This window comes from Prionailurus viverrinus, chromosome A1 (assembly GCF_022837055.1).
Source record: "Prionailurus viverrinus isolate Anna chromosome A1, UM_Priviv_1.0, whole genome shotgun sequence".
Taxonomy (NCBI): domain Eukaryota; kingdom Metazoa; phylum Chordata; class Mammalia; order Carnivora; family Felidae; genus Prionailurus; species Prionailurus viverrinus.
This window is the reverse complement of record NC_062561.1, coordinates 172,687,030-172,710,489: the sequence shown is the minus strand read 5'-3', so window position 1 is coordinate 172,710,489 and position 23,460 is coordinate 172,687,030. Positions and strand designations below refer to the sequence as shown.

At 40.2% G+C, this 23,460-nt stretch overlaps 1 protein-coding gene across 4 annotated transcripts in view; it reads left to right on the top strand.

The window, feature by feature from the left end:
• EPB41L4A (erythrocyte membrane protein band 4.1 like 4A) overlaps positions 1-23,460 on the top strand; it is a 261,867-nt gene that overhangs the window by 194,405 nt on the left and 44,002 nt on the right. For all 4 annotated transcript variants that reach the window (XM_047824580.1, XM_047824657.1, XM_047824507.1 and 1 more), the window contains exons 14-16: positions 18,192-18,282; positions 21,425-21,508; positions 22,206-22,316. In XM_047824580.1, coding sequence (XP_047680536.1) covers positions 18,192-18,282; positions 21,425-21,508; positions 22,206-22,316 — 286 coding nt within the window. The remainder of the gene's footprint in view (positions 1-18,191; positions 18,283-21,424; positions 21,509-22,205; positions 22,317-23,460) is intronic.

Genomic DNA, 23,460 nt, shown 5'->3' with positions numbered 1-23,460 from the left:
TGGTGGAGGCAGAGATTAATGTTTTTTTTGCTTTCTCAAATCTTCCATTTTCTCTTTCCTCTAATTCAAATGTACTTTACTGGGAGCCTCAGCTGAACCCAGTTGGTGGTGATCCAGTCTCAGCCATGCCCTACTTCTCAGGTCATGGTGGGATTCAGACTTGGAGCAGAATATTTGAAGAGGGTCCTCTTGTCTTCATCTACATTAGTCACTGCTGTGCTCCTTGTTCCAGCCAGGCCCCAAGAAGGTGGGCAGTTCTGTGTGAAGCTGGGCTGGGATGTGTGTGTGAGAGGGAGGGATCTTTGGCTTGGCGTGCCTGAGAGCCTGCTGTGCTTAGGGTCAAGCCTGCGCAGAGACCTCACTGGCAGTCCTCCGTGGTGAAGTTTCTGCTGCCTGGGGGAGGGGATGCTTCAGAGAGTGCCTGCAGGTCACTAGGTCAGGTCGCTGTAGCCCTCTGGCCTCTGTCCCCTTCCCCACCATCGCAGGCAGTTTCTCCAGCCTGTTACTTTTTCTTCCCACACCCCCAGCTTGCTCAGAGCACCCTCTCCCTCAGAAGCTCCCTATTCCTGAGGCCCATTCATGGGTGGCTGGGCTGGAAAGGAACAATAGGTCTTGTCTTTTTTAAAATTACTTTTTACTGACCAAAGGGGAAAAAAATATTACTTTACTAAATTATGACGCCACAGTTACTTAAATTTTCATTTACAAATTTTGACCGTTAAATTTTGATCAACAGAAAACTGATTTTGAGATGTAGAAGAGATTGATTAGATTGTATTGTATTTGACAAAAAGGAGTTATGGTTTATTTATTTATTTAAAAGTTTTATTTATTTGAACTATATCTACATCCAACCTGGGGCTTGAACTCATGATTCTGAAATCAAGAGCCAGATGCTCTACTGACTGAGCGAGCCAGGCGTGCCTGGAGTTATGGTTTAAATAAAAGATAGATTTTCTCTTTCTACTCTAAACAGGCCAGCTATTAATTTTCATAGATTAAATTCTGCTGATATTCTCCCTAAAACAAAATTTTAGAACTATAGTTTCAGGAGTTATTGGCATAGATTCTCACCTCATTTAACACTTACATATAATAATAATAAAAAAAACTAATTGTGGTAGGAGGCTTTCACTTTTTGTTAGTTTATAACATTAATTGATGGTGCATGATTCGTTACTATAGAAGACATTCTTTTATTTAAGTTAAAATACCTCAGACAAACTCAGTGATTTCTCCTCTTAACTTGCATCTTGGTTGTCTGGAGATTTAAAACACTTTTTTTTTTCCCCACCTCTCAGTCACAAATAATAAATGCCCTGGTAGCTAAAAAGCCATTGTGTTTAGAATCCGCCAAGATTAGGCCTTGGCACCTCTATGAGGAAGTGCATTCCGGAGTCAAGAGCCCTGCACCCAGCCTGCCTGCTGCTCCACCCCAGGAGCTCAGCGCCAGGGCAGGGAGCCAGAGCATTCCTGCAGATCTGCATGGCCTCAGAGGGAGCTTGGGGGTAAAGCAGGAGGCGAGAGGTCAGGAAGGAAAAGTGCATATTTGTACAGCCCTTTCTCTGAAAAGGTCTTGGCAACCCACATAGGTGGGTTCCTGTCAGAAGAGAATCAGCTATAGGTAGGCAGTACAGACAATATCTGGCTATAACTCATAATTAGCTGTAAGAAAAGTACTGGGTGAAGAAACATATCCATTTGCAATGGATAAACAATGCTGCGATTGTCTGATACGGCATTTTAGGTTCTTAACGGCACCACACTGACGAACAGAGAAATAAATAGTTGCAGTGTAGCCTTCAGACGACTGAAAAGCAAGATCCGGTGACATTTTGGCATTCTCACTCAGCATCTGTGGGAAACGCTGCAAACACAATGCCTGGGGGTGATGAAAATGACTTTTGAACGAGGTTGGTTTGTGCTAGTCTGCAAGCAGACAGCTACTGCTCAGGCCAAGCCACTTGTTTCTGTGCAGGGGAGTGGACCCAGAGTTGCCAAACTTCCAGTGTTTTAAGGGAAGCATAATATGTGGATATTTATGTAAACTTTCCAGAATTTTGAATAGTGGCAATTTCATTTTAAAGATAGTCTTTTGTGTGCTAAATTGGAACCTTCCTGAGAGCCAGATGTGACACGAGGGCTGCCTCTTTGGAACCTCTGATTGACAGCTGGTATGAACCCACCTGTCCCTGGAGTTCACTGCGGGTTGCTCCAGCATCCCCTGTGAGCATCACTAAATTGGATTCAACACTCCATGACTCCCAGCACAAGCACTTTGTTCTTGGTAGGTCAGTTGGCCAACACCAGGGGATGGTGGGTGCTGCACAGCTCTGGCCCCTGCAGCATAAGATTAACACATGGGTAGCTGACCAGCATCTATTGGTGACCTGACGTGGGTGCACCCCAGAGCAGGACAGATGGAGAAATGCTTTAACATAGTGAAGTGCAAGTTCATTGATACAGTATATAGCTCTGGGCTGTTGAGAAATAGTAATGTCAAGAAAGTAATAATCATTTATTAAGTACTTCCTTTGATTAGCACATTGTGTGAGACATGACATCAGCAGAAGCCCAACTTGGCTGTGGCAATCAGAAATGTATTTTAAAAGGTTTTTGTTGCTGGTTTTTTTTGTTTTTGTTATTTGTTTTAAATTTATTTTTGAATAAACACATTTGCACATTCACGTTTCTAATAGAGTTTTGAAAAGCTTAGAGGAAGACACTGATTCCTATGCTAGGAAACATGCATCATGATTTATGGGAAAAGTAACAAAACAGTACAAGACTGATCATACAAAATTCAAATGTTAGGACTTTCTACTGTGTTGTAACAGATACAACCCAAATCTTTAAGGCAAGGACCATAAGACACATTCATATCTGTACATTTTAATAGAATAGAGTAGGTCATTAAGTGAGAGCATACTTGGTTTCAGAGGAAGAGAGCTCATAGGAGGGCCCGGAGTCATTGGATGAGATGAGGTGTAAGACAGTCACTTTGTGTTGTGTATAAGGAAACGCGGGCCCAAAGAGGTGAAGTGATTTCTGAGTGTCACATGTTCTGGAACCTGGAGGTATCTGGATGAGAATCACTAGGCACTCTGAGGAATGTCTGGAAGAAGACTGTGGCACCTTCCTGCGCACCTGATGGGAATCGTGGAGTGTTTGCTTATCCTGTGAGGGTCAGCAGAAGACAGGAAGGGAAGAAATTAGTATCAATTCTCATACAAGGGAATTAGAACAAGGCATTCTGACCAGGAGTGTTATGTGGCTCGTTTTGGAGATGATTTCTTGAAAATTTAACAGTGTTAACTTTGTTTTAGAGAGTGTGTGATTGTGACATTCATTCTTCAAGGTAACAAATAAGAATCAGCTGATCAATCTACTGAGATAATGATCCAGATCTGTGATTCCTGCTTCTTTTTCACCTGGACTGGAAGAATTCCTGCTGAGTCTTAGATTATCTCTTAACTGATTATTGAAACAGCTGCATTGGGAAGTCATGTGGTACAGTGGGAGGGGGAAAAAAAAAGGTGTAGTGTATCCAATTTGAGTAAATTTGAATTCCTGGTCTAACTTGGCTGTGACCTACAACCATCATTCCATATTCTGATCTTTCATCTCATTATCTATAAAATAAAGGAACTGGTACAAAATCACTAAAGATCCCTCTTCCTAAAATTCTTTCTTCTCTCTGGCTTCTCTGTCATAGTGTTAAAAGGACCAAATATGACAAAAGATTTTGGAAAGCTTTTTTAGAGTAGTTTTTAAATTTAATCATTATTTCAGAAACCTATAAGATGTGGAAGATATCTTACCAGATCACAAAATACATTTTTCTCCTTGGAAATATACAATGTTTTTGTATACTTTTATATACAGAAGTATAGCTGGTTCTTTAAAACTTAAGTTCAGGGGTGTCTGGGTGGCTCAGTCATTTGAGCATCTGACTTCAGCTCAGGTCATGATCTCGTGGTCTGTGAGTTCGAGCCCCATGTTGGGCTCTGTGCTCACAGCTCAGAGCCTGGAGCCTGCTTCAGATTCTGTGTCTCCTTCTCTCTCTGCCCCTCCCCCGCTCATGCTCTGTCTCTCTCTTTCTGTCAAAAATAAAATAAACATTAAAAAAATTATAAAACTTAAGTTCAAATGAAATTCATATTCCTGAATGAAATTAATTGCAATAAGAAATTCATTAATACAGCTTTTTAAGACGTTCTTTTAGTCTGAATTGACCAGATGAATCTGGATTTTACCTCTTTGGTTAACTCATGGTTAGAAATTAGTGCTATCTTCTGTTGGTGGGAATATAAACTGGTGCAGCCATTCTGGAGAACAGTATGGAGGTTCCTCAGAAAGTTAAAAATAGAACTACCCTATGATCCAGCAATTGCACTACTAGGTTTTTACACAAAGGATGCAAAAGTATAGATTCAAAGGAATACATGCACCCTGATATTTATGGCAGCATTGTCAACCATAGCCAACTATGGAGAGAGTCCAAATGTCCATTGACTGATGAGTGGATGAAGAAGATGTGGTGTGTGTGTGTGTGTGTGTGTGTGTGTGTGTGGTGTGTCTACACACACACACACACACACACACACACACTAGAATATTACTCAGCCATCAAAAAGAATGGAATCTTACCACCTGCAATAACGTGGATGGAGCTAGAGTGTATTATGCTAAGTGATATAAGTTAGAGAAAGATAAATATATGATTTCACTCATTTGTGGAATTTAAAAAACAAAACAGATGAATATATGGGAGGAAGTCAAAAAGGGAGAGAGGAAAACAAACCATAAGAGACTCAAAGATAGAGAATAAACTGAGAGTTGATGAAGGGAAGAGGGTGGGGGATGGGCTAGGTAAGTGCTAGGTATTAAAGGGGGCACTTGCTATGATGGGCACTGGGTGTTTTGTGTAAGTGATGAATCACTGAATTGTATTCTTGAAGCCAATATTGCACTGTATGTGAGCTAACTAGAATTTAAATAAATATTTGAAAAGAAAAAAAAGTGTTATCTTACTAGGTACAAATAGAGGCCTTTCTGGACAGGTTTTTGCATGGCTTTGTCTCTGCCTTTGTCTTCTGAGAGAATATAACCAAAGACTAGTCCTTTAGTGAACCTACTTCTTCTTGTAGAAGTTAGTGTGAATTGGTTCCACCTTCGCAGTTGTTTGTGGTCACAGCTCCTAAGGCTCTGCCTTGACTTTACAAACCATTTAGGTAAATTTTTCTGCTTTTTCACCCATCTTTCTACACAGATGGAGGTTCAAGGTTTTAAGATGGTTTTGAGATAGATTTCTTACGCAGACAACATCTGAGGATTTCACAGCTTTGTTTTACTACCAGATTCAGAATTCGCAGTGATTTCTCTGTCAGCATCTTCTTCAGACTTTGAGAAATCTGGGATTGATTTCTGTAATCTGCTCTTCTTACTTATTAGTATCAGTGTGAAAAATGGTTGGCATTAGTTCCTGGAGTTCAGGATTATTTTGGTTGGTGTAGGGAAAGCAGGGGAGGCAGGCAAAAAGGAACCACCTTTCCTGGAGCAGGTGTCCTGTTTGGCACTTTGAACAATGCGCTATGTGGATCTTGGAACCAAGTGTCCTGAGGGGTGACAGGAAATCCCTCTGTAACAATGGTCTTGCCCCTCCCCTCTCTCCAGGGGTGAGAATGGGGCACCTGAGGAAACCACCCGGTTTCCTTCTTCTGTGAAGCTGGAATCAGAGCCCAGAAGATGAGTCAGCTGTGGAGAGCCACCACTTTTGGGGCTACTGTTACAGCCCAGGTGCCAGGCACACCCATGAACAAAGAAGTGGGTTTGCAGAGAAAGAATAGAGTCACTGAGAAACACCAAAGGACCGTGCAGCTTTGAGAGGAGAATGGGGATAGGACACAGGAGCCATGAATTCCACTCTGTGAGGTCCTGCAGTGTCCTTTAAGTTGAATCCCTAATTTGGTCTGGTTTCCTTGCACCTTAACAGTGGATAATGTTACTTCTTTGGTAATCCCATGAGGAACGTGGGTGATATTCTCATTTTACTCACGAGGAAACCGAAGCTCAGAAACAATAATTACTTACTCAAGGTCACACAGATTGTAAAAGCAGTGTTTGAATCTACGTGTTTGGTATCTTAGAGCATATATTTGGAAAGTAAATGGAAAATAAAGAAGGTGAAACTCCTTGAATTGTTTGAAAATATACATCCCTGGTTTTTCCTACTATTGCATGATTTCCTTACTTCTTTAAATCTACTTGTTTCCACAGATATTCTTGAGAAGACAGTACATCCTGCTAATTTATTTATTTATTTTTTCAACGTTTATTTTATTTATTTTTTTGGGACAGAGAGAGACAGAGCATGAATGGGGGAGGGGCCGAGAGAGAGGGAGACACAGAATCGGAAACAGGCTCCAGGCTCTGAGCCATCAGCCCAGAGCCTGACGTGGGGCTCGAACTCATGGACTGCGAGATCGTGACCTGGCTGAAGTTGGACGCTTAACTGACTGCGCCACCCAGGTGCCCCACATCCTGCTAATTTATAAAGAAGCAGCAAGTCAGTCTGCTTCTAAGTTCTTTGGGACATTTTGCCCAGCAAAGAGGGGAAGAGGCAGTAACAGCCTTAAGTGCAAGGCACATCACGTAGATCATATAGTCAGGTGTATGTTCATGGCTCTTTTCCTTAGTTGGCACCCTTTTTTATTCTGCATTGAAGCTGATGTTTATTTTCATTCTGTAAAAGATTTAATATATGGCAAGTCTGGTTAGATTTTCTCTAAAATGTTAATATTTCCACTCTTCCCATGAGTTAAGTTTAGCATTCCACGCATAGCTACCCAAATTAGAAAAGCAAGCAAAACTAAAGGCCTATGGTGTATTAAATATCATAGCTCTAGTGAGTTACCATAAATGATACTTAGTTTCCCATTCCCTTTTCCTTCATCAAGAATTTATTGAGCACCTCTTTGACATAAGACCTGTGATACTGTGATTTATAGTAAGAAATATGTATTTGGTGTTTATTCCCATTTCTGGCACAGAGCTCCTAAAACCATTGGAATTTCCTATATGATAAGAGCAGTAGAGGTGAAGGAACATCTTTTGTTATTCATAGCAAGCCCTTTTGAACCTACTGTTGAGGTCACCTTTGGAAAGTCCCTAAGGATGGGGGCTGGGTACAAGGGGAGCCAGCCATAATTAAGGAGTTGGGATTTTCAGCCCCAGCCCCTGACCTCTGGAGAGGAAAGAGGTGTTGGAGATTGAGTTCAATCATTGATAGCCAACAACTTCATCAATTGTGCCTCTGTACTAAAGTCTCCATAAAACCCCAAAGGATGGGATTCTGAGGGGTTGGTGAATTCGTGGAGATGCAGTGAGTGTTGCTCAGAGCCCCTTTCTCATACTTTGTCTTGTGCATGTCTTCCATTTGGCCATTTTTGAGTTTTTATAATGAACTGGTGATCTCGTAAGTAAACTGTTTCTCTGAGTTCTGAGAACCCCTCTAGCAAATTAATCTGACGAGGAGGCAATCTGGAGGGATTCAGCCCTTAACATGTGGGACCTGACATTATCTCCAGGTTGATAGCATGAGAATTGAGTTAAATTGCAGGCCACCCAGTCATTGTCCTCTGAGAATTGAATTGCTTGGTTAGGTGTTGGAAAAAACATTCAGTGGAGGCTCTTTTCTGTGGAGCATAGAGAAAGGAGTAAAACCTGGCCCCTGATTTAGGGGGAACTTAGTCATATAAAAATAATAAAGCAGTTATGTCACACTTATTCAAAGCCAAGCACTGTGTTGAGTACTTTCTCTTTGTTTCATCTTTATTATTATTATTATTATTATCATTATTATTTAAATTTTTCATCTTGAGACTCCATGCCCAATGTGGAACCTGAACTCATGACCCCAGAGATCAAGAGTCTCATGCTCCACCAACTGAACTAGCCAGGCTTCCCAAGCACTTTTTTAAAAATTATCTAATCTTCATATCCACTATATAAGTAGTTTGGTGATACCTCTATTTAATTGTTGAGAAACCTGAGGCCCAGAGGGATTTACTAACTTGTCCAAGATCACACCATGGGTAAACTGGCAGAGCTGAGACATAAATGGACTTCCACTCTTGTAGACTTAGCCATTTTGTCAGGCTAGGGAGGTAAAAGATGTACTTACATGTGGGCCGGATGTGTCAAGTGTCACAGAGTGGAACTCTGAAAAAGTTTAAGTGCCCACTAGGATAATTTGCTTACAGCTGAGGGTAAAATGTATGATGTTATTGTGAAGGAAGTGGATTTTGAAGGCTGGCTAGATTAGGGCAGTAGATTTCACGCTGAGGTATGCAGCTCCTGGTGGTGAAGAGAGTACAGGAAGATTTTATTTTTTATTTTTATTTTTTATTTTTTTAAGGGTATTTATTCATTTTTGAGAGAGGCAGGTGGAGCACACACACACCCCTGCAAGCAGGGGAGGAACAGAGTGAGACAGAGAGAAACCTAAGCAGGCTCTCCATGCTGTCAGCACAGAGTCAGATGCGGGGCTTGATGTCACAAACCCTGAGATCAATACATGAGCTGAAATCAGGAGCTGGCCACCCAACTGGCTGAGCCACCCAGGTGCCCCAGGAGGACTTTCTTGAGGGTTGTGTGAGCACAGACGGTTTTGATTCAGTCGCCTTTCAGATTCTCTTTCCTGACGGGAATCTGCCTGCTGTAGTGCACTTGCTTTGCTGGCTCTTCTCTCCAGCCTGCCCTTTACCAGCGGACCATTTCCCATTGTCCGAAAGAAAGGCAGACCTTTTCCTCATCCAGAATCCATTACACTGTTTTGTCCTTAAATGTTAAAAACCTCCTGAGCTGGTGTTTGGAAACTAAATGGCCTTAATTATTAATGACTTCCTTTGCTAAGTCATTTCCTCATTTTTACTTTGGACAAAATTGGAGGAAGACCCAATTGATTTGTCACCTGATAGAGGATTTGAAATAATTTTAGGTATGTATCACTACTAGACACATAACTCTTAATTTCTTTACGTACAACTATACTTATTTATGTGAACAAGATTTCTCAGCATTGAAATCTATCCAGATAAAAACAGGAATGGGATTATTGCCGACCTGTTTTATTCCAGCACAAAATAATAGTCATGAAGGCATATGATCTATGTCCTTGTTGGGAAAACAAAACTACCTTGTTTATCTCATTAACAATTACTTTCCAACAAAAGTTTACTTTTTACTCTTAATTGTTTTTCAACATTATTTTGGTATACTAATAATCTATTAATAATTGTAATGGCTTAGTTCAGAAGAAATTTTTAACACCTAGAGCTTTATAAAACTTAAATTTATTTCTATTTTTTGTCACTGAGACGTGAATAAAACTTTCAAGTGGTACAACATGTATTACTTTGGGATAAATTTTTGGGAGGAGGTGGAATTGAAATGCAAATACAAGGAGAATAAAGAATGCCATGAAATTTCCAAATGGAAACTCATTTCATGTAGTTTTAAAATGGGTGACTGTGGGTATCCAATTTCTATGGTATTTTCTTGCATTGGATACATTGAAAAGAGTTGTGACACAATTCCATTTTAAAGTGTCAATATTTTCTGTATCCTGCAAATGACGTACTTCGGTATTGTTTCAACTTTTTTTTTTTAAATCAAGTGTACTTGACATAGACTATCCTATTAGTTTCAGGGGTACATCACAGTGATATGGTATTTTTATACATTACTAAATGATCCCCATGATAAATCTAGTTACCATTTGTCACCATAAAAAGTTGGAACTATAAAACTTTTGATAAAAAATGTTTGATATCACCTTAGAAGCATTCACTAGGGGACAGTAGTTTTTCAGATTCTTTTGTACTGGGTAAAAAGCTCAAAGAACTCCAAGTTAAGACCTCCTAGATCTGAGCTCAAACTATGAGGCAGAAAAAAATATGAATTTTCTCAATTTTACCTTAGCTAAAAAAGCCTTTTTAAAGCGGTTCTTACATATAATGATATGTACTTCGTATATATTTTATATTCTATTATACTTGCATCAAATAAAAACCTCTAAAGCAGGGATCTAGCATATTCCTGTGAAGCAGAACCAATTTGAGAGATGGAATGGTCCACCTGCTGCACCAGGTGAGATAAATTGACAGAAAATGACTTGGAGGGGCACCTGGGTGGCTCAGTTGGTTAAGCTCTGGTCATGATCTTGTGGTTTTCGAGTTCAACCCCCGTGTCGGGCTCTGTGCTGACATCTCAGAGCCTGGAGCCTGCTTCAGATTCTGTTTCCCTCTCTTTTTCTGCCCCCTCCCCACCATCATGTGCACGCATGCGCTCTCTCTCTCTCAAATAAATAAATATTAAAAATTAAAAAAAAAAGATGACTTGGAAAAGGTTTACTGTGTGTTGCTCTAAATTGTGTGGTCCCCTTGAAGGGGTTGGGGGGAATGCAAGAGTACTGCCAGGATTGGATGTGAGCGTTTACTCAGTCTTCTTCCCTTGAATTGTGTCCTCCTATCATAAGAAGAAAACTTGGTATTTAAGAGATTTGCCACTTCTTAATTCCAGCCAGCCAGTCACAGATAGGTGTTGTCATTGAGCCCATGGGTGCTGAAAGGAAAGATGGCACCCTTCTGCTGCTACCATGTCTCACAGCCCCTCCAGCATGCACAGGTGTAGATCACAAGTTCTTTAGCTAGAACACTTTCATTCTACTCCGAGGACCTCAGGGACCGAGCAGATGACTTCACAGGTTCAGAAGTGCCTTTCTTGTTTTTGAACCTACCTTTCTGACCCACGAGGAAGGATGTCTGTGACACACTGTGTCTCTCTCAGTGTGTACTTTGGTAGCTCCGCCAAAGGAGCAGAGGATGCAATGCCTTCATTTCCACCCAGCTCACACTCCGAAGTTGATCATTTTGGTGATGAGGAAAGCAGAGGGATCCAGGAGAGTACTGGGTCAGGGAAGGAGAAATTGGAAGCAGACCAACCAGAGAAACGATCTTTCATGTGTAGACATATTTTCCTAGCATCTTTCTCCTCCACACCCAATTCTTTATAATTTAGCCTTCAGCTTTTTAGCAGAATGCCTTGTTTGATCTTGCAGTTGACATGTAGCAAAATCAGTGTCTTAAAAGTCTCTATGTTTTTGCTAAAGCAGTAACTGCTTAAATACCACCCTTGGGCTTTTTGAATGAAGAAACTCTTAAAAAAGCAGGAATCTGGCTGCCTGTTTGGGATGAATGGGCTGATGTCAGGCATTTGAACTTTAAAGAATTAGCCACTAGATGATGAAACACTTCTATTTTCCAAATTTTGTGTTTCAAGATTCAGTTTTGTTTTGCCTAATTTAATGAGTGGCTGTTTTGCCAAATTCTCCTGTTTGACCATAATTTGTGGTGTTAGAAAAAATGTCTTATTTTGCTAACTTTCTATGCTTTCTGCCATTTTTTCCATAGTACTCAGTCTAAAGTTGGTGAAACCAAGGCATAGTGACTTTGTACTGTCACTGTAACAACTATAACATTAAACTGTATCTCCAATTAAAAGCTCATTCTTAATTCATGAATATCACATTTCTTATGATAAATCGTGGGGTTAGGCAATATGAAATCAGATGAGTTTTACTGGAACCTAATACATAATCTGTTGCATTGGGAACAGTTGTAATCTGCCCTGATTGTCTTAAGCATCGGATACAGGTTTTTTATCTTTTAATTTAGATAAGAAAATGTGAATAAATTGGATAAAATTTAACCTAAAAGTTTACAAATTTATCATATTTGAGTGTTCTTTTTTTTTTTTTAATTTTTTTTTCAACGTTTTTATTTATTTTTGGGACAGAGAGAGACAGAGCATGAACGGGGGAGGGGCAGAGAGAGGGAGACACAGAATCGGAAACAGGCTCCAGGCTCTGAGCCATCAGCCCAGAGCCTGACGCGGGGCTTGAACTCACGGACCGCGAGATTGTGACCTGGCTGAAGTCGGACGCTTAACCGACTGCGCCACCCAGGCGCCCCCATATTTGAGTGTTCTTAAAATGAAATCATTTATATATTGAAATCCTGCTTTAGTAATTGGCTATTTGTCCTTCCCCTCATATAACAGAATAAGGCATTGTCACTTGCTTAGAAAAATCTTTTTTCACTTAATGTCACACATTTATCCTCATGCCTACTCTGTAAATTAAAAGCATTGGCAACATTTAAATGACATCAAAAGTTTAATTTAGGTTGATAGGTGTCAAATTGAGCTACAAATTTTGTGAGATTCCTAATACTATTAAAATGCAAAGTGTTTTTGTAACTGAAAATCCGTGCATATCCATCACCAAATTTTGACATCACAGGAATGACTTTTAAGAATTTTCCCCAGATCAAGTAGCTAAATAGATCCTGGGAAAGTTGATTTTGTTTCTGACAGCCACTCTTCCTGAATTGAAGGCAAGGGTCATTTAAGACGAGGGCACTCAAACGTGAACAGAGCCAAACCACACAAAAGCCTGGTCATGGTCTGATGCACACAAGCTTGAAACGTTCACATATAACATGTTAAAAAACGAACAAGGAAGGTACCGTAAAGCATTGGACACTGGCATTGCAGTGTTGTGTAAACTGTAGAGAACTGTGTGGACCCATATTAACCTATAGTGACTAATAGTCCAGAGACAAAAATGATGACAGGAGCTAGATTTGGGTCCTTAAGAAACTATAGCAATCCCCTGATTAGCTTACTTTACCAAATGTGACTAGCCTCCTGAAATAAAGCCCATTGTCCTTTTTTAAAAAAAAAATTTTAATTTTAGAGAGAACACAAGTTGGGGAGAGGAGCAGAGAGAAAATCTTAAGCAGGCTCCACACTGAGGGTGGGGCTCAATCCCACAACCCTGGGATCATGACTTGAGCTGAAATCAGGAGTCAGACACCCAGCCAAGTGAGCCACGCAGGCACCCCAAAGCCCATTGTTTTTTTAATGTGAACAATATATATAATGAATTGGATGCCTCTAACTGTGTAAATGGTCTTGCTAGCATTTACATTAAGAATAAAATATAGGGGCCCCTGGGTGGCTCAGTTGAGCGTCCTACTTCGGCTCAGGTCATGATCTCACAGCTTGTGAGTTCGAGCCCCACGTCAGGGTCTGTGCTGACAGCTCGGAGCCTGGAGCCTACTTCAGATTCTGTGTCTCCCTCTCTCTCTGCCCCTAACCCACTCGCATCCTGTCTCTCTCTCTCTCTCTCAAAAATAAAATAAACATTAAAAAAATAAAATACAGATTTACGAGGCACCTTAATAACCATATGCCAATAACTGATCTCTTATAGATCGTCTGTAGTCATCATTTAAAAGAATAGTGAGTTATGGCAGAAGGTAGCTTTCAGAACTCTAAACAGTAGCCTAGTCCTGTGGGATATGGCTACACGTCCCTTGTGTTGCACTTCACATACAGGTTTTTTTTGAACTTAGTTTTGACACTTCTACAAAATAGCATCATTATCCTGAATTTTCCCTTCTGGTGGAAAAAATAGAAGCGAATACATCCTTTATAGTAGACCTTCACTGATACCCCACCATGTGTAAAGCACTGTGTTAACAGTCATGAAGCAGTACAGTGATGCATCCTTCGTTTTATTAAGATTTTGATGCCTTATTAACTTTTATTAATAATTTAAAAATAATTTAAAAATATATTTTATGAAATATATACATAATTCATGTTTCTAGATATTTTGGATGGTAAACAACTGTTTGGCTTTATCTAAAAGAAAGAATTGCTCCAAATGGAGTGATTTATGCAGTGTAGGAAAATTGCCCTCAATGTTTTATTTCTTAAAGTGGATAGTGGTTAAACAGTCATTCATTATATAATACTTTGTTAAACTGTTCATATTTCACATATATATGTGTGTGTGTGTGTGTGTGTGTGTGTGTGTGTGTGTGGTCCATTATAACACAGTGAAAAAGGAGTGGGAGAAAAAGATTTGTTCCAACCTGAAAATATCTCCTAGGACACTGCCTAAAATTCCGTTGTGATCAATTAAGTATTTTAGTTAATATTTGGCTTTCCTTTTTCCTCTTTAAAATGGAACTGTTGGGGTGCCTGGGTGGATCAGTTGGTTAAGCATCTGACTTGTGATTTCAGCTTAGGTCATGATTTTAGGTTCATGAGTTTGTGTGCCCTGCATTACCCTGAGTCAGGCTCTGCGCTGAGAGCCCGGAGCCTGCTTGGAATTACCTCTCTCTCCCTTTCTCTCTGCCCCTCTCTCTAAACAAACAAACAAACAAACAAACAAACAAACATTAAAAAAATTTAATGAGATAGAACTATTGCGTGGCCAATAATACATGAAAACACTAGCCTTTTAGTGTGATGGGTCTATCAGCTCACCTCTTCTCTGTAGTGCAAGCATCTGAGCTAATGTAGATGGGATGATTCTGAAAGGTGGTTTGATAAGGGGGGAAGAAGCTTGGGAAAGGAAAATAGTAGTGCATGTCAGCAACATGGAAAGTCAGTAAATCTCAATAACGTGTAACCTTTCTCACCTTTGCAGATTTCAGTAATCCAACACAACCTAGCTTTACTGAATTGCCTAGCTTTCTCCTCAAATCGTAGTGTGACAACATATCACTAATTTGACCTAATTAGTTAAAATACAGTGTTCTAAAAGTACAGTTATTACTTTTAAGTGCATCTTTAGCAACATAAAGAAAGCTAATAATTATTGCCTAATTAGGGCTTTTTAAAGAATGCTACATCCACAAATAGAAAAGAGTAATTTATAGTTAGCATATGAATGTTATATGAGGGGATACTTCAGAAGTGCTCCCAGTAAGTTAGTGCTTGTAAGTAGCATTTGTGTGTAGTCTGTAAGTAGCCTGTAGTCTGTTTTCCTCATGAGACTTTTAAGACCCTATTATTAAAGAGAAAGGGAATATATATCTACACGTTTTTAGTTAGTAGTCACTGTTTTGAATATAAAAGAACCATGAATTATATCGTATTACTGCCAATACCTTATTTATTTATGCTGTGTATATGAGAGTCCTGTGACTGTTAGCAAAATAGTCCTGACAGTCACATAATTTATTTTGAAGAAGTCTTGCTAAACTGTTTCTGAATGTCTGAGAGACAGCACGTATGTGATTTTTTCCCTGAAATTCTTTTTAAATTTTTTTTAATGTTTTATTTTTGACAGAGAGAGAGAGAGAGAGAGAGAGAGAGAGAGAAAGAGAGAGAGACAGAGCATGAGCGGGGCAGGGGCAGAGAGAGAGGGAGACACAGAATGCGAAGCAGGCTCCAGGCTCTGAGCTGTCAGCACAGAGCCCGACGCGGGGCTTGAACTCACAGATCATGACCTGAGCCAAAATCAGACTGAGAGAGAGAGAGAGAGAGAGAGAGAGAGAGAGAGAGAGAGAGAGAGAATGAGCAGGTGAGAGGCATAGAGAGGGGGGAACAGAGGGTCCATAGCAGGCTCTGTGCTGACAGCAGCAACCCCGATGTGGGGCTCGAACTCACAAAACGCGAGATCATGACCTGAGCTGAAGTCAGATGCTTAACTGACTGAGCCACTCAGGTGCCCTGCCTGAAATTCTTTTGGAAAAACATCCATCTTGTGTTCATCTCAAAAATTATTTGGAGAGTGTAGATAACCAGATATTGGTTTGTTTAGAAAGTATGTACACATACATCATTTAAAATTTAGCTATTTGAAAATATTCCTGGATTTATTTATCTACCTGTTTATTAATTTTTCAGAAGATTCAGGTAGGGGCACCTGCATGGCTCAGTCAGTTAAGCATCTGACTTCAGCTCAGGTCATGATCTCGCATTTTGTGAGTTTGAGCCCCACATCGGGCTTGCTGCTGTCAGCACAGAGCCTGCTTTGGACCCTCTGTTCCCCCCTCTCTATGCCTCTCACCCGCTCATTCTCTCTCTCTCTCTCTCTCTCTCTCTCTCTCAAATAAACATTAGGGGGAAAAAGATTCAGATGGATGGAAACAGGCAAATGTGATAAGCACCTTCACTTGCTCTGAGGTGATTGGTTATTAGACTAAGAAAAGACTAATCAGTCTAAAGAGATGAGAAGTGGAGCAAACCTGGGTTTATTCTTAGGCTAGTCACACAGGACTTGGGTTCACATGATGTTCACCTTTACTTGGTGCTGCTTCCATTCGTGTTATTAACACTGGGTATTGGGCTCTCTGCTGTGTTCTGTCTTCCCCCCCCTCCCCCGCCACAGCCTGGGATACAGCCCTAGGTACTCCCTTCATTTATGTTATAAATTCGTAATAGCTGCTGAAACAATACCACATTTTTTAAAAGTTTATTAGGAACAATAAAAATATTAATGTTGGTGCACACCCACTGTCTAGAGCACAAATGAATCAATCCTTCCTGCCACTGTCTCAGGGCCACACCACATGGAGTTCACATTTGAGAAGCAGCTCCATCTCAGATCTGTGCCTGCAACTTAGGGAGTCTGCCCTTGGAATTTTTATTAATGGTCATGGCAAAATAGACAATGACCAGCTAGTGCCGATGTCTGATAGCACATGGGGTGATTCAGGGGAACTGGTTTTTGTCCCACTTGTCATATCTGGTGAAATTTTCTGTAGGCTCCAGACTAACTTTCTAATGCCTGGATTCTGAATGTTGCTCCGACATGAACTTACCTCTAATGTTTTTAATATATCTTCAGTCTTACCTTTCCATTTCAGAATTCCAAAATAGGAACAAAATTCAGATATTGAATCCATGTCAAATTCCTTATAGTGATCGTTTTTGGAGCTCTTAATTGAAACCACTGTTTTCTCTGTCCAAGGTGTATTCATTACTGTTTATTTTTCCTGATGAGTAGTCAAATGTGCCTCCAAGTGCTCTAAAGAGTGTGTCTCTCCCAGCAGACCCTTAATTTTGAACTGTTTGAGGGTGGGGTGCAGGTGGCACATGGAAACCTATGTAAGGTGGTTTAGAGCTAACGTCTGGCACCAGACTGCTGGTTTGCAAAGCTGGTCCCACCACTCATGAGCTGTAGGACCTTGGGAAAGGCCCATTTTTCTTATCTTTAAAAATGGGGATAATATTAACCTTTTAGGATTATTTTGAAGATTATATGAGTAAATAGACATGAAGTGCTTGGGATAGCAACTGATACATAGTAAGTGCTCAATAAATATTAGCTCTTAATAGTATTACAACCTCACTTCATGGCTCAAAAACTATCAGTGGTTAGTGGTGATTACTATTAGGATCAGAGGACTTGAACTCTGGACATACTTCTGCAAGATGCCACTTTGAAGAAAACAACCTGCATGTCACCTAGAGTTAATTGAACAAGGACTTTGGGGGTCCCCTTGCTGGTTTTTCCTGCACTTCCCAGAGTGAGGTGCATGCCACTTGAGAGGAGTCGTCATCATCAGTGCCCATGTGTCACTTCCCCTGCACACTTAACAGCCTCCCTTCTGAGAATGGGATCCAGACTTCCTCCATGGGCCTAGACACTTCACTTACCTTTATTTGAATCATGATTTCCAACATTGTGTCTGCCGGAGGCTCCCTCTGCTGGTGCATCTAGCCTGTATGCAAATATGTGGAATAGTAGCTTTTAAACAGTCAGTTTTAGGCTTTTAGGGATGTTTGCATAAAAAAACACATTTGAAAACTTTTTTTTTTCCCCATGTGAGTGATAGAAATCACATCTATATTACTCTTTTTTTTTTGCCATTTACATTATAAGTTGAAATATTTTTGGTCTGATTTAGAATGGGGACTATCATGCATGGCATGCCAAAAAACAGTAATTTCTTCACAACGTGGTTATCAGGTCTTACATACCAGTGTATAGTGCTAAATATCTTAGAATCCTATTTTAGTAGTCTAAATATCCATGAAGTGGGGACTTAGTTAACTCTTAAAGTTTCAAAAGGGCCCATTTTAAAGTGGTGTCATATCCTAGACCCTCTTGGACACGATTATGTATTAAAGGCTCAGTACATGTCAGAAAATGGTACCTAAGCTTTACTGGGTGATTCATTATTTATTTATAATTATAATTTATCAATAAAATGTGCCACGATGTCCCTGAAGTTGGAGTTTAAAATAACTTCTTGTCTCCTTTTGTTTTTCTCACCACTGTCTCTTTTCTTCCATCTTTCCTTCCCCCTCTTTGCTCCTAGGATCAAACAGCGTCAATCGAGTAACAGGAAACATGGAAAATGGAGAAAATGAAGGAACAACTCAAATCACTGCACCTTCACCAATAAAAAGGTCAGTCAGTTAACCGAAAGAACATACTACTGTGTGCTGTCACAAAAATGCTTTTTCCTGTTGGCAAGGTTAAGAATCTCTTTCCTTTGATAGTTAATACGTTTGATCGAAATAGTCTGCGAGAAAGAATACCTGAAAGATGCCAGTGGAATAGAAACATCAGGACCTGCCTCTCTCATTTGAAGGAAATGCTCCTGCTGGCATGGTGAACTCTCAGTCTGTGATCTGCGTTCTCGGCAGCCCAGGGAAAATTCCACGTGCTTTTTAAAATGACATGATATAATGGACTTACTCAGAGGGACCTGTGAAATAAAGTAGATGATATTCATGTTTAATGTGCTGTGTTCATTACCGTGGTGCACTGAACTGTGGCCCTGGAAAGAGGGTTTATAGCATTTAGAGGCGCAGGGCTTCAGAAGTCAGTGATTGCATATGTATGAAGAGTTGTCATGGTCCTCTGCATCAATTTTCCCAGCAGCAATCCCCAGCAGAAAGACTTTCTCTCAATATATTACATGGATTGTTTCCATGAAAGATCAGCCTTGTTCTCTGTTAAGACGCTGTTTCCGCGTCAGTTTTTCCTATCTCCAATTATGTTCACGGACCAGCATTTGAGAAATACAATGAGCAGCTTTCATCAGCTCACTTTGTCTATAGAGATAGCTCCCTACATCATGGAGAAATCCAAGCAGTCAGAAATATGTGACCTTGACAGACTTCTTTGATCATCGACTCCATCTTTTGTTAGTAAATAATGGTGTCTTCATTCACCTAGATTGAGGAATACAGTTTATAATAATATCCTAGCAAAATAACTGTAAGATACGAGGATTCTCAGAGTTGCGGTGTTTTCCTCAGGGTTTTGCCTACAGTTTCTTTTGTTTAGTTCCAGGACACTCCCTTCATAGATTCTTTTTGGAATGACAGGTTCTTTGCCTTTGCATACGATAGAGTTGACTGTGTTTGCCTTAGCCTCACAGCTGTGGCTAGAGCGTCAGCTTAATCTGTATGTACAGGGTATGCTTATGGTAAGTCCAACATAAGAACAGTAATCTGGCATGAAATTCAGATCCCAAGCCTTTTTAGAATGTACAGAAGGAGTTCAATCCCCTTTACAACTGCATTCTTGCCGATAGGACTGATACCTGAAGGGCGGCCAGATTTTCCCACTCAAGCTCCAGATGAGAAATGGCTTAGGGAGTGAATGCAATTAATTAGCCACCCAGGATTTCATTATTCTTTAACTTTCGCCTGCTCTCCCATTTCCCCTTTCATCTCCCAACTGAATTTCTCAATCTCCCTTTTCTCTTTTCGCTTTTGCTTTCTGATTTATTAAACACACACACTTTCTACTGGTGTATTACGTGTCTACCATATTTATTACTTCTCCTCATTTCAAAAGTAAGATTTTACTTCGGGCATTTGATTTTCAAAAGATTACTTAATTTTGATCAAAATAATATATTGGTCAAAAATAAAACCTACATACTATATGCTAATGCAATGAGTTAAGTGCCTTTGTCAAATCTATAATTTTTTAGGTTTTTTTTAAAGTTTATTTATTTTGAGAGGGAGAGGGAGTGTGTGCATGTGTAGAGGAGGGGCAGAGAGAGAGAGAGAGCACAATCCAGGGAGGAGTAGAAAGGGAGAGAGAGAATCCCAAGCAGGCTCCACACTGTTAGCACAGAGCTGGATGTAGGGCTTGAACTCAAGAACTATGAAATCATGACCTGAGCTGAAATCAAGAGTCAGAAAATTAACCAACTGAGCCACTCAGGTGCCCCAGGCTTATATGAATTCCCTATGGGTATAGTATGCTAGGATACAAGTTTGTTTTCCTTTTTGAAATGACCTTGTCATTTGTTGCTCTTTCTTCTTTGTTGGCTCTTACAAAGAACCCTGCTGTGACTGTTCAAGGACAGTTATGTAGAGAATTCCTCAAAAAGCCAGGGTTCAATGTGGATTGGGAGTTAAGCAGCTCTCTTTTTCTGAGGCTGAGACTCCCAGGAAATAAGAGGTAATACACCTCCCCTCTGCCACTGGTGGCCCCAGGCTTTTCTCTGTGTCTGCCCATGTGTCTCTAAAAAAATTTGTTTGGATTGAATAACAACTCAGTTATATTTACATTCTTAGGCAGAAAGACGATACTAGGTCAGGAAACAGCATTTAAAAGTCATTCTGATTTGGAAGGAGGAAGCCAAGATATGGCGGAAACGGGGGACTGGGAAAGGTCAATTTGGGTACCGTGAGCCTGTCCAGAGCTGACCAACCTGCATAGATTTAGACCCACGTGCAGAGCTGAAAAGAGGCAGTAAGCCCCATGAGCCCCAATACCCCAGCTTTCCTTCCTTTTCAGCTTTCTTCTTTTCTTGCCTTAACACTTGCCCTAGCTTCCTTCAGGTAGACTCTCCTTAAAGTTCCTTAACAGTGGATGACCTGGCTTTTGTTGACTTAAAGCAGTAATACTAGAAAAAAAGGTGGAGGGGAGACCCAAAAGTACTTGCTGGAGACATGAATTTTTTTAGGCCGCCACTTCGTATTCTTTTTGAAAAATATTTATTTATTTATTTATTTATTTATTTATTTATTTATTTATTGAGACAGAATGCATGTGAGAGCGCACAGGCGGGGAGGGCAGAGAGGGAGGCACAATCCGAGGCAAGCTGTCAACACAAGGCCCGATGCAGGGCTTGAACTCACGAACCACGAGATCATGACCTGAGCCAAACTTGGATGCTTAACTGAGTCACCCAGGCACCCCATTTTTGGAATGAGTCATGAGTATAAACAAAACACATTTTAGGGTTGTCTGGTGGACCAGTTGGTTAAGCATCCAACTTTGGCTCAAGTCATGGTCTCATGGTTCATGGGTTTGAGCCCTGTGTCAGGCTCTGTGGGGACAGCTCAGAGCCTTAGAGCCTGAGCTTTGGATTCTGTGTCTCCCTCTCTCTCTATCCTTTCCTCACTTGTGCTCTGTCTCTGTCTCTCTCTCTCTCTCAAAAATAAATAAACGTTAAAATATTTTTTTAAAGACTACATTTTAAAACATTTTGTTAAACAATTTCACTGAAGAAGTAAGTTAACTCCCATTTATTCTCTAGTTAATTTCTTTTCTTTTCTTTTCTTTTTTTTTAAATTAAAGCTTTAAGAAAGCAAAGAATGAGAACAGCCCTGATATCCAAAGAAACAAATCTCATGCACCATGGGAAGAAAATGGCCCCCAGAGGTAAAGAGAATCATTGTTTTTCTGAAGGAGAACAGTTGAAGTGGGATTAGCAATTGCAGCTCATTAAATAAGGGAATCCAACTGATTTGTGGCTGGGTATTACTAGCTATGGACATGGCAGTCAGATTCCTAAATCAGCATGACTGGGAACTTCTGAAGTAGAAATCAACAGGATATATCCTAACATGAAACTTTCTCCTGGAAAGATAGGAAGAGAAAGCAGTGTGTATTAAGAAACTGCTTGAAAGGTCATTATGATGGTTTAGAATAAGAGAGTATATTTCTGAACTCCAAATGACATACTAATGATAATTTCCCCTCTTTTATTTGTATTTTACTTTATTTTATTTTATTTATTTTGAGAGAGAGCACATGCGAGAGCAGGGGAGGGGCAGAGAGAGAGAGGGAGAGAGAGAATCTCAAGCTGGCTCTGTGCTGTCAGCAGATAACCTGACACGGGGCTCAAACTCTTGGCTGTAAGATCATGACCTGAGCCAAAGTCAGATGCTTAACCTACTGAGCCACCCAGGTGCCCCTTACCTCTCTTTTCTTTGAATAAATCTGGTCAGCAAAGAGAGCTGGATGCCCTTGATCCAGTATTCCCCTGAGAGTATGAATACTTGTGTAGATCTGGGCCGGGGTGTCTGCTCCTCCAAGCCCTCTTCGAGCATTGTTGACCATTCCTCTCCCACTCCAGCGGACTCTACAACTCTCCCAGTGACCGCATGAAATCCCCGAAGTTCCCCTCCTCGCGTCGCCGAAACCCCTCCTGTGGGAGCGATGACTCTGTACAGCCGACAAGGAGGAGGTGAGCTGAACATTACCACTTGATTTTTAGTTTTCAACAGGAAGTCTGGGTCCCAGTTACTTTTTTACCACAAGTTATTCTCATAATATCATGACGGTCTCCTCAGGATAACAGAAAGCTTATGTTCTATTGAGATAAAAGCAATTCTTTTTAAACAGAGTTTCAGAGAATAATTTCATAAAATACTGATAGGAACTTGCTTTCTGTATTGCTATTAAGACTGATAAGTTAAAAAAATATATATTATGTACGTATTTTAACAATATATTATATGGTATGTATAAATATATAACATATATAATATATATTAATGATTATTTTAATATATAAAAGATACTAAATGTTCTGACCTGAGAGGACAAAATTACGTTTATAGGTAGATCTTAGCTGAGGCTTGGTGCTCTGTTTTCCAGACTGATGTTGTTGTGTAAATTTTAACAAAGCCCCTTTCCAAACACAGAGAAAATGGATGCTGTTACATTTTACCCAGCAGGTCAGGTTGTTTTTGTGATTATATTTGTGTGTACTTCATTAAGAAAAAGAAAGTCCATATCTAGAAGTTTTGGACTCTCTGAAAAGCAGGCTGGGCAATGTAACAGGTCTGAGAAAAGACCTAGAAATGACTAACCAGTGAAATTCATTTCATTCCTACATCACAGAGACTGTGTTTCACTTTGAGTGCCTGCATACTGGTATTTTATACTTACGGGAAGTTCAGGTCATGTTCTCAGATAACCATCATGATCACCATGGATCTGGAAAGCAGAAGACCTTCTTTATTCTGTGCCCTTGTTGATACTTGCTAGTTCATCCCATTTGATTTCCTTCCACTTCTGCCAGTTTCCCAGAGTCTTGTTCCCCAGCTTTCTCAAACCAGGTCCGGCTTCAATGAAATCTTTAGGTGGTTAAGGAGACAAAGGTCAATAACACTTTCACCTACTAGGTAGGAAAGGCAGAGCTAAATCATGACCACCAGTGATTAGATAGAATAAAGGAATAATAGTTGGCATTTATCATGGTCCAAGTACTGAGCAAAATTGCTTGCTGCATATTATCTGATCCTTGTAATAACCCTATAGAAATGGGCATATGTATCAGTCACTAGGCATTGCCAGCAGAGAGGGATTAATGTGGGGAATTGCAC